The 12,424-nt window shown below is 37.8% G+C and overlaps 1 protein-coding gene across 1 annotated transcript; it reads right to left on the reverse strand.

Annotated features, from left to right (window-relative positions):
• Positions 1-1,168: 1,168 nt before the first annotated feature.
• On the reverse strand, positions 1,169-1,810 carry LOC138909608 (uncharacterized). The gene has a single exon (XM_070200815.1). It carries the CDS (start codon positions 1,808-1,810, stop codon positions 1,169-1,171), a length of 642 nt encoding a protein of 213 aa, XP_070056916.1.
• Between the last annotated feature and the right edge of the window lie 10,614 nt (positions 1,811-12,424).

The following is a 12,424-nucleotide window of genomic DNA, read 5'->3' on the forward strand; positions in this document are numbered from 1 at the left end:
CCTGCAAATGTTTCAAATGGCCCCATACTCGTAGGGACTTAACCAATATATCATTAATATAAACTTGCATTGATTTCCCTATTTGTTCTTTGAACAACGGTTGACTAGGCATTGGTATGTGGCACCGACGTTCTTTAATTCGAATGACATTACGTTATAGCAGTAGGTGCCGAATTCTGTTATGAAAGAAGTCTTTTCTTGATCTCCCATGTCCATCCGAATTTGGTTGTACCCGGAATAAGCATCGAGAAAACTAAGTATCTCGTGTCCGGCCGTTGCATCGATCATTCGATCGATGTTAGGCAAAAGGAAAGAATCCTTTGGACACGTCTTGTTTAGATCCTTATAATCTACACACATCCTAGGTTTATTTCCTTTTTTAGGCATGACTACTACGTTAGCTAACCAATTCGGGTATTTAACTTCCCAGATGGAACCTATTTTCAGAAGTTTAGATACCTCATCCTTGATGAATGCATGTTTGATCTCAGACTGTGGCCTTCTCTTCTACTTAACCGGATGGAACTTCGGATCCAAGTTTAATTTGTGAGTGTTTACCTCTGGTGGAATCCCTGTCATGTCTAGATGGGACCAGGTGAAACAATCGGCGTTAGCTTTAAGAAAATCAATAAGCTTTTTCCTGAGCTCGGGGGTAACCCCGTGCCCAGGTATACCTTTTGATCCGGTAGGTGCTCGATCAATATAACTTGCTCCAACTCCTTGATCGTCGATTTGGTGGCGTCAGTGTCATCGGGTGTTATGAAAGATCTCGGGATTCTATAATCATCCTCATCATCCGCTCCATGTTCCTTCTATTATTTTGGCTCGGCTGAGGCCGGTATCATTGATTTCTACTTAGTTTATTCTTCTTTGGTTAGTTCCCTGCTTTCAAGACCGCGGGCACCAGAATTACTTCATCGACGATGAACATTTCCTTTGCGATCGGTTGTTCTCCGTAGACTGTTTTTGACTCCTCCCGAGTCGAAAATTTCAGTGCCTGGTGTAAAGTCGAAGGCACCACTCTCATGTTGTGAACCCATGGCCTTCCGAACAAGGCGTTGTACCTCATATCCCCTTCGATCACGTAGAAATTTGTTTCTTGGGTGGTCCCGGCAGTGTTTACCAGTAAAGTTATCTCACCCTTTATGGTCTCGCACGCCATGTTGAATCAGTTCAACACCCAGACTGCCGGTATAATTTGGTCCTGCAACCCCAGTTGTTCTATGACCCTTGATCTGATGATATTGGCCGAGCTACCTGGATCAATCAACACACGTTTAACCCAAGATTTATTGATAAGTGCGGATATTACCAGTGCATCATTGTGAGGTTGTACGATGCCCTTGGCGTCTTCGTCGTTAAACGAGATGTCTCCTTCCGGGATGTAATCCCACATGCATTTCTTTCTCATGATAAAAACTCTGGTGCGCTTTATCATTGGACCTTGGGGGACATCAACTCCCCCAATGATCATGTTAATTACGTGTTGAGGCTCCTCTTGTTCAGCCTGTTTGTTGGCGTCCCTATTTTTGAAGTGGTTTTTGGCTCGCTTGCTTAGGAATTCTCGAAGGTGACTATTGTTGAACAATCGAGCAACTTTTTCTCTTAACTGTAGGCAATCTTCGGTCCTATGACCGTGAGCACTGTGGTACTTGCACACCAAATTAAGATCTCGCTGGGCAGGGTCAGACTGCAATGGTCTGGGCCACTTAGTCTCTTTGACTCTCCATATGGATGACACTATACTTGCAGTGTCCACATTGAAATTATACTCCGATAATCTTGGTGCCTCCATACTCCCGAGCGACATGTCAAACCCGCACTTTCTCATCAGGCCCCGGCCGCTCGGTCCTCGATCATTTCTCTTCTCGTTCCTTGTCAGGTGGCACTCGGATCCATTTTCCCTCTAATCCATATTATATGGCTGATATCGATCTCAGACCAGCCTCGGCTACTGATCAATGGTTCTCTTAGACCTGTCATCAGTTCTGATGGGATAAACATATCTTGAAGGGGCCCCGAGTTGGTCGTCTTCGACCCTGATCTTCTATTGATATCTGTTGTGGACCTCAGCCCAGATGACCGCTGGGTACTCCACCAAGTTTTTCTTTAGTTGTTGAGAGGCCACAGAACTTCGGGGGTTGAGCTCTTGAGTAAATGCCTGAAAGGCCCAATCATCAGCAACCGGTGGCATATCCATCCATTCCATCTGGAACCTCGACACGAACTCCCTAAGCATCTCGTTATCCCTCTGCTTGACTTTGAAAAGGTCTGACTTCCTGGTCTCGACCTTGATGGCACCGGCATGGGCCTTTACGAAAGCATCTGCAAGCATAGCAAACGAGTCGATAGAATTCGAAGGCAAGTTGTGATACCATATCATTGCTCCCTTGGACAAGGTTTCCCCAAACATTTTCAGCAACACCGACTCGATTTCGTCTTCTTCCAAGTCATCCCCTTTGATTACGCATGTATAGGAGGTTACATGCTCATTTGGATCTGTGGTCCCATTATACTTGGGAATGTCGGGCATTCGAAACCTCTTCGGGATCGTCTTCGGTGCCGCCCTCGGGGGGAAAGGCTTTTGAATAAACCTTTTGGAGTCTGATCCCTTCAATATCGGAAGCGCTCCCGGGATCTGATCGACCCTGGAGTTAAACGTTTCTACTTTCTTGTCGTTGGCCTCAATCTTTTTCTCGCCAGACTCCACCCGTTTTGTCAATGCTTTGAGCATCTTCATCACCTCGGAAGGTTTCCCGGGCCTGAATTGGCTCGGTTCCACGGCAACTTGTTCATCCCTCTGAGTATTTTCCTGTGACTGCTCGGGCTCGACCCTGTTAGGGGCATGGCTCTGGTTCTGTAACTGCGATATATCGCCATTTGCTGAGCCTGCAACATTTCGAAAATCAACCGCAGGCTCACCCCATTACCTTCGCCTTCGAGCGCCTCTCGAGCCGCTGGTCAGGGTTCCCCCGCGAACGCTATTTTCGGGATCAGTCAGTAGATTGATGTTGATAGCCATCTGTGAGTTAGCATCGACCAGTTCGGCAGCTGGGACACCATTAGGATCGACATGGGTCAAATCATTTCTAGGCATCACGTTATTATTCTTACCATGATGGCATGACTCACCGTCAACGTTCAAGTGAGCAGACTGAGAATTTGACAATCTTGGGTTTACCTGGAATCTAAACTTCAAAGAACAAACGTAAAATATGTTATGTTATGGAGATTCGTATCAAATCATCACTATTATCCTTAGCCCCACGGTGGGCTCCAAACCGTTTACCCTAAAAAATGAGTAACAATTAAATTTGTATGCGGTTTAAAAGATATGTGATTTAATTCAATAAGAATGATCTAAGAACAACAAGTGATTAAGTTAAAGATAAAATAAAAGATCAAACCAATAGTAATGTGACGATCTAACTTGGTCTTAGATTGAACAAAGAAATTCGACCTCGATCGGACACTCGATATGAGCTCGATTGCGAATGAAGAAGAGAACAAATGAAAAATACTTTGAATAATAGCTAGAAACAAAAATAAACTTTTATTGCTTTGATTTGCGTGTCACACTGTCCCAAAATAAAAGAAACATTCCCATTTATATAGAAGGAGAATTTCAGTCCTAGTACAAGTCTAAATAAGGTAAAAATCTTCTTTTTCCGGTAAATGTCGTTCCGTTATTGATATCAGACGGGATTCGCGCCGTAATATCTGGTTGAGGGCGTATATTACGGCTCCCTACTTGTCATGCATAACTGTTCTCCGCGTTTCTCGTGGTCCAAAAACTTCACTTGGTCTGGGTCCGTTATTTCACCGTACCTGATCCCAGACGTATCGTTCACTCCTCTCGGGTTCCGATACGAGGAGTCCTTCGGCGTCGCTTGTAGTCGTGTCGAGCCATGCTTCCTTTTTTTTTTTCTCATCGGGGAATCAAAAAAAACTCTGCCCCCAATTTTATCCGTACACAAATTGATATCATAAAAATAATGCGATTTCTGAGAACAAAAATGTTATCACCACTTTTAAATTTTATTGAAGAATTTTCACATGATTAATGTAAACACAAGTAAACCTCTAAAATATCAACTTGGCTAACGAGATGTACTGTTTAAATTTAAATATATATTAAGCCTAATTCTGCCAAAAAAAGCCACGGTGCCCTTACCATCACCCCATAAAACCATTGAAAAACAAAAATAGAAAAATATTTTTAAAAAAGTGTGTAAGTTATATATAACTAGTATTAAGTCCCGCGTAATGCGCGGTCGGAACTAAAGATTAAACATAAAAAGTTGTGACATGACTTGTTTTAGCAAATTTCATCATATTACTCTCACAAAATCGGAATTGTCATCTTGTTCCAATACGATATATCCAATAACATTTATTTTATTAAATTAACAATAACGACTCATATAATAATAAAATTATTTTTGACTGTAACTCAAGTAGCATAATTATAGAATTTATGAGACAGACAACATAAAAATATAACATGATTCAAAATAAGTAATTATTATTATTAAATAAATAAATGCTAAGTGACTAATAATATCTCAAATAAAATTACGAAAAACTATTTTATTTGTTATATTTAAATCTTGTTTGTTATATTTAAATCTCATTTGTTATTTAGCCATCATCATCATTAAAATCTCCGACCCCTTTAAAGATTTCCACTTCATATTTCTTTAGAAATACCCACATGAGGTAAGGATTCAACTTAATTTTTATTAACGATAATTTGAATAAAAATATTATATTAAAAATTATCTTGCTTGAATTTAAAAGGTGTTCTTGAATCAGATTGAGTCAATCATTATTGTAATGTCATTTTTTCTCCAAACATATTCTCTAATAAAATCTTGGCTTCAATAACTCAATTTTTTAATTCTTGTGAGTTTACATAATCCTTATGAATAATCTATAATATTAAAAAAATCATATCTTGACAAAAAGAAAAGAATAAAGTGTATTTATGTTACTTTTAGTTATATTTACATTTTTGAATGTATTATTTGAAATTATTATATTATATATGAAATTTTTGTTTTTACTTTATCAATTAAAATTTTAGTTACACATCATTATTCATAGTTGACCTTTATTATCATAATTCAAAAGACATTTTCAACTCAAATTAAGATAAGTCTTATCGTTTTGTATTTTACACTAAAATGTTTTAAGTAATTTTTTCACGTGTTATTCTAAGTTATAACTTTTAATTGGTGTAGAGAATAGAGAAGTTCTTTAACCGTTTGTCGTAAATCTATCGATATTTCATGATTGTCTTTTTAGTATTATATATCTAATTAGTAATTAATGTCTTTTTTATTTTTAACATAAAATTTTTGGATTTTAATTTCTTAAATCGTGTTTATGTGTGTTTGAGAGTTAGTGGAGAAATAGGGGTAAGGCACGTGCATAAGTTGGTTCTATTTAATTTACTCTTCTTCTTTTTTTCTTTTTTGTCTATTTCTGTGTCTTTTTATTTTTCTTATTTAAAGATAAGAGTTAAATAAAATGCAAAGATAAAATAGAGGTAATTTTTGTTGTTAATAAATATGTTTACTTTTCAAACCAAATTCAAATAATTATCCTCTAATCTAAAAACATTTTTTCCCTGGGATTATCTAATTTTGTAACTAATTTATAATGTATTGAAATGTGTGATAAAATAAAAAAGAAGTTCTATGTTTTTATTTGAAATCCGAATTTTGATTAATAAAATGATGATTATTTAAATGTAAAATAGTACTAAATTGTAGGAGATTTTTTATTTTTCTCAAATTTAAAATCAGTTTTTTTCTTCTAAATTCTTATCATTGTAATTGTAATAACGGTATGTTGTGGAAGTTTAGTTCCACTATAATAGGGCACTTTATTATGGATTTGAATTCACCGTTAATTTGGTTTAACGGGAAAGTAGCTATGCGATTTGTTTCTTTTGTAGGTTTTATTTTATAGATATTAAATTATGAATTATGTGTGGTCAATAATTAGTTACTCTGTCTGAATTTGAATTTAAACATAGAAGAAAAGTTTAATTTGAATTTGAAATAATTACAAGCAACATAGTAAAAAATATAAAAATTAAAACTTTATATTAAAAATAAAATAGAAGAAAAGTCTAATTTCTTATTCCATATAATGTAGAAAACAAAATTCTAAAAATATTGATATATTTTATACAAAATAATAAAAGAACATATAGTTTGGACGAAGTAAAAAATGTAAAAATCAAAACTTTAAATTGAAATTAAAATAAAAGAAAGTCTAATTGCTTATTTCATATAATGTAGAGAGAAAATAATATACGTATAGTACTAAGTACTTGACATATTAAGGAAAAATTTAAGACTTATAATTAGAATTATGATAACAAAAGTCGTACATATACACATAACTGAAATCATAATAAACAAAGAATCATAAAGGAAGAATACTAAAAAAAAGAAAGAATTATTAACAATATTGGTATTGGTAGATTTTTATAAAAATAATATGTCACGGCTCAAAATTCACTATAGGTCGTGATGGCGCCTAACGCCGCCGTCAGGCAAGCCAACAGTGATTTATTCATTTAATTACTCATTTTATTACTTTCGAAATCATAGTTTTTAATAAGGAAGGAGATTTATACTCCTAAATCCACGGTCACGTACAACATATGTATTTTATAAAGAATTGAAAGGCGTTAATGATGTACGAAACCATAAGCATCAACTAGTATAACCCCAAGACCCAGTGTCACAAGTGCATGAGCTTTTTTTAAGGAGTACAATAATAATACAACATCTGTCCAGAATGTACATAAGACAAGATAAAGTAAATAGTACGATGAAAACTCAGTGGACTGCGATGCATAGCCTGGAATGCAGCTCATATAAAGTCTCCTCAACAGGTGCCCACGCGCCAAGATGATCACCAAATAAACCTGTTAGATCCTGCACATTTAGTGCAGAAGTGCGGCATGAGTACGTAAATCAACGCGTACCCAGTAAGTATCTAGCCTAACCCCGGAGAAGTAGTGACGAGGGGTCGACATCGATACTTACTAGAGGTCCAATAAAATAATATAATAATTCATAACAGATATGAAGTGCACAACGATAGTGAGGTAAATCTGCAAGCTACATAATCTCCCAAATGTTTCTTTTAAAGTATGAATTTCTCGATCTTGTATTCTACCTTAACAGCTCAGAAAATGTCAAGTGCCAATATTAAATAAATAAGGAATACCACATAGAATGCCGAGCATTAGTGGAAAGATTATCTCGTGAATATTCGAATTACTAGCGATATAACGCACGTTTCTCCCAAGGTCATTCGGCCCAATCAAGAATAATGTATACACTGACGAAGGTCGAGAGGCACGAACCATACATGCATCTATTATACTGCCGAGGCGTTCGGCCCGCTCCACAAGAAAGGAACTAAGTTACCGAATTACGAGACACGTGCTTACAATACAGTACATGAGCTCAAAGTGAATATAATCTTTACCATTTCTCAAATAACTCGCTCACAACTCAAAGTAATAAGGCTCGGCCTAGTATACATATATTTATTTTTAAATAAATTTTAATTATAACTTCAATTAATTAAGCCAACAGAATGAGTTCAAATAATTCAAATATTACATGATAAGGTCCTAAGTCTACCCGGACATAAACATGCTTTAGCTACGTACAGACTCTCGTCACCTCGTGCGTACGTAGCACCCACAACTAGTTGCACATAACAATAAATAATACCTAGGGGTAGTTTCCCCCTCACAAGGTTAGACAGGAGACTTACCTTACTTCGAAGTTCCAAAACCGGCTCCAACGCCTCTCTAACTCTTCAATTCAAGCCAAACGATCCGAAACTAGTCAAATAACGTACAACTCAATCAAAATATACTCCAATGCTTATAATTAATCAATTCATAACAATCCCCAACTCCGCTCTAAAAGTCAATAAAGTTAACCCTCGGGTCCACGTGCCCGGATTCCAAAAATTTTCGAAGGTAAACTTTATCCATAGCGCCACAAACTAAAATATATAATTTATTTCAAATTCCATGTCCAATTTCGTGGTCAAACCCTAAAAATACCAAATTTCTAGTTTTTCTACTAAAATCCCAATTTCTATAAATTTTCATGCTTAAATCTATATATAAACCATGTATTTAACTCACAATGTGAAGAAATCACTTACCCCATAATAGATTATGAAAATGGCACTCCAAAATCGGCTCTTATGGACGAAATGAAGTAAAAATGGGCCAAACCCCGTTTTAAAAAAAAACCTGCCCAGAACATCCCGCTTATGCGGTCCAAAATGTCGCTTCTGCGATGACCGCTTCTACGGCTTCAATCTCACACCTGCGAGGACCCAGGCCAGGTCGCTGGCCGCTTCTGTGGCCCTGATGCACATCTGCGCCCTCGCTTCTGCGACGCCTCATCCGCAGGTGCAGTTTCGCTTCTGCGGAAACTCGACCACATATGCAGTCCCAACCTTTCCCCAACATATCCGCTTCTACGCTCCCATTTTCTCTTTCGCGATCGCGCAGGTGTGAAAAATATCTTCGCACCTGCGACCTCAGTCCAACCCTGCCCTTGCAGCTTCTGCGAGCCACTGCCTTGCTTCTGCGACACCGCACCTGCGGTCCTTCATGCGCATGTGCGAAAACACCAGCAATCAAAATTTGCAGCCTTTCCTTAAGTCAACAATCTGATCCGTTAACCATCCGAAATCCACCCGAGGCCCCCGGGACCTTGACCAAATATACCAACGCATCCCAAAACACATTACGGACTTAGTCGAGACCTCAAATCATGCTAAACAACATCAAAACTACGAATCAACGATCAAAAACCTTCTTTACACTTTCAAACTTCCAAACTTTGATGAACGCGTCCGAACCATATCAAAACAATAACGACCCGGCCAGTTATTTTGAGAATTTAAGTCCCGTTCGACAGCATAAGGTCTTGAGCATCTTCATATTATGTGAATTGACTTGTGTGCGTGGTCGAGTTCAGTTACTCGATGATTCAGAGTCAAATCGAAAGAAGGATTCTAGTTTTGGAAGTTTAAGTGGTAAGAGTTGACCGAAATTTAATTTTTATGTAAACGGCTCCGAAATTGGTTTTGGATGATTTCAACAGCTTCGTATGGTGATTTTGGACTTAGGCGTGCATCCGCATTTGGATTTGGAGGTCCGTAGGGTGATTTGAAGTATTTTGGCGAAAGTTGAAAACGTTGAAGTTTGGAAGGTGAAGAGGTTTGACCAATAGTTGACTTTGGTAATATCGTGGTCGGAATGTGATTCCGAGAGTTGGAACAGATCCGTTATGTCATTTGGGACTTGCCTGCAAAATTTGACGTCATTCTGGTTTGATTTGATAGGTTTCGACACGAGTTTTAGAAGTTGGAAGATTTGAAACTTCATAAGTTCGATTCTTGGTGAGATTCGCAATTTTGACGTTGTTTAATGTGATTTGAGACCTCGAGCGAGTCCGTGTTAGGTTATGGAACTTGCTGGTATGCTTGGACGGGGTCCCGGGTGTGTTTCAGATGGTTTTCATAGTTTTGGACAGGTTTGTTTCTAGTGTCTCGCACCTGCGAAAACCTGGAGCGCAGGTGCGGTTCCGCTTATGCGTGAGCCTGGTCTCTTTTGCGATCGTTTAGGCCTGGGAGCTCGCTCGCTTCTGCGGAAGCTGGCACGCAGGTGCGAAGACCGCTTCTGCGATTCCGCGATCGCTTATGCGAAGGAGTTCGCTTCTGCGCTCCTGTCAACACTTCTGCGGTGCCGCTGGTGCGGCTATATTGTCCTGAGATGCGGACCTGGGCCTGGTAAGTTAAGTTCGCAGATGCGAACGTCTGCCCACAAATGCGGTTGCGCAAATGCGTTTATTTGTCCGCATATGCGGAAGTCCTGGGCAGAGAGTTATATTCGAGGGTTTTGCCATTTTCTCCATATTTTGAGTTTTAGACCTCGGTTTTGAGAGTTCCTTTATGAGGTTTTCAAACAAATCTATTGGGTAAGTGTTCTTCATCTAGAATTTATTATATTTCATGATTTTATCTTTATTTTTATCATTTAATTTGAATTTTAAGTTGAAAAAAATGGAGGTTTTTGAAGAAAATTTTCAAAATGAAAAATCATAATTTTAGGGACGAATTAGTATCGGAATTTGATAATTTTAGTATGGTTGAACTCGTATCGGAATGAGTGTTCGGTTTTTGTAAAATTTGTCGGGTTCCGAGGTGCGAGCTCGGGGGTCGACTTTTGAGTCGATTTTTAGATTTTGATAAAGATTGAGGTTTTATGATCCGGAATAGTTTCTTATGAGTTTTATTTGTGCTTTAAAGATATTTTGGTTAGATTTGAGCCGTTCGGAGGCCATTTCACCAGAGAAGTTCATTTTAGAGTATCAGTGTGTCTTCTTTGAGGTAAGTATCTTGCCTAACCTTGTGTGGAGAAATTATCCCTTAGGATTTGAGTCTTCTATGCTAATTGTAGTCCATGTATGCGAGGTGACGAGTACGTGCTCGGACTTATTTATGAAAAATTAGCCCTTTAGGGTTCTTAGGTCCTTGTATTCACTGATTATGCAGTTGTTGTGTTATGAATACGTCTCTTAATTACTAGTTTCACCTCTACCTGCTTTAATTAGAATTAATTACTTCATGATCCACTCTTGTTGCTTATTTAATTCATCCGTACCTTAATTAAAATTGTTTTCTCTTCCATTGCCATGTTATCCTTTCCTAACTGCTTATCTTTATTTGAAGTTATAATTATCTCTTCCGTAAGTTTTCACCCTTAATTGAGGCTATGATTATCTTTCTGCTGCTAATCCTTATTGAATTTCTTGTATCTCTTTCCTAATTTCCCAACCTTAAAAGAAGTTAGATATCCTATAATTTAGTTGACTTGTCCTTATTAGGAATTATTCGACTTGTGTTAGCTCCTTCGTTGTCGAATTGTATATTGTAGACCGTTGTTACATAGTATTTCTTTTCTTGTTGAGCTGTTCTTATTATGACTAGCATTCTATATTGTGGCTACTCTTTGTGAATTAGTTCCTCTGTTTCTTTGAGTTCTGGAATTTCTGAGTCGACTTATTTGTCGTACCCTTGTATTATTTCCATTGTTACTGTTGTACTTGTTGTGGTGATGCACGAGGTTTCTGCCGTACTATTGCTACTATTGATATTTGCACATGCGGTATGACAAGGCGGGATATATATATATATATATATATATATATATATATATATATATATATATATGTGTGTGTGTGTGTGTGTGTGTGTGTGTGTGTGTGTGTGTGTGGGTTGCGCATGTGACGATACAAGGTGGGAATATTATTATGCACGTGTGGCGAAACAAGGCGGACATTTACTTTACTAATTGCACACGTGGCGAGATAAGATGGCTATGTCAGAGATTTATTTGTGGTGACTTGCGATGGCCTGGGGGAATTCTTGTTATTGATTTTTGTGTAGCGGTGCACTTACCTGTGCGAGTTTTATCTTGTAAAAAATTATGGGAAAACATCTTACTTTCTGTCCATTTTCTCTATACTTACTAGCTGGCATGAACTATGTTAGAACACTAGCACAAACATACACGCAGTTAATCACTCTTATCGGTTAATATGATGGATCTTGATATTGTTGAGTATTGATACACACCCTCGTCTAGTTCTATTGGCACGTGAGTCATCCATACAGTTTTTGTTTGTAGCGAAGGCACAAAATGCTAAGTGTTTAGGGTTCACAAATTGGAACCCGTGAATTTTGAATATTTTGAGGTTCGGTGCCTCGTGGTGATTATTGGATAAAACCTGATGTGAAAGCGGTTATTTTCATCTAATTGATACCTGTATTTCTTTTAGTTGTGTTCTCCGGTTTTAGACTGTGCCCAGCTTACCCTACTGTGTTGTTACTTGTTGTGTTTTGCTGCGAATTGTTGTTCCTATTTCTTATTGCAAGTACCATATTATCGTTGTCATTATGCATAGCTTTATAGAGATATCGTATTCCTGTTAGTCATACACTTATACTTGTTCAGTTTATTTAGTCCAGTAGGTGTCTTGACTATTCCTCGTCACTACTCCACCGAGGTTAGTCTTGATACTTGTTGGGTACTGCTGTGGTGTACTCATACTACACTTCTGCACATTTTTATGCAGATCCAGGTATTGCGAAGTCAGTCGATCGTTAGCTAGCTATTCAGATTTTGCGGTGGAGACTCAAGGTAAACCTGCTGTTGCGTTCGCAGGTTTCGGAGTCACCTTCTAGTTTTTTTTTTGTATTTACACTATTTACTACTATTTCGGAACAGATGTATTTAGAGGTTTTCTAGCAAACTCTGTAGAGCTTATGACTTGTACTATCGGTTTTGGGAATTGTAAAT

The sequence above is a fragment of the Nicotiana tomentosiformis genome, chromosome 4 (genome assembly GCF_000390325.3).
Source record: "Nicotiana tomentosiformis chromosome 4, ASM39032v3, whole genome shotgun sequence".
In the NCBI taxonomy this organism is placed as follows: Eukaryota; Viridiplantae; Streptophyta; class Magnoliopsida; order Solanales; family Solanaceae; genus Nicotiana; species Nicotiana tomentosiformis.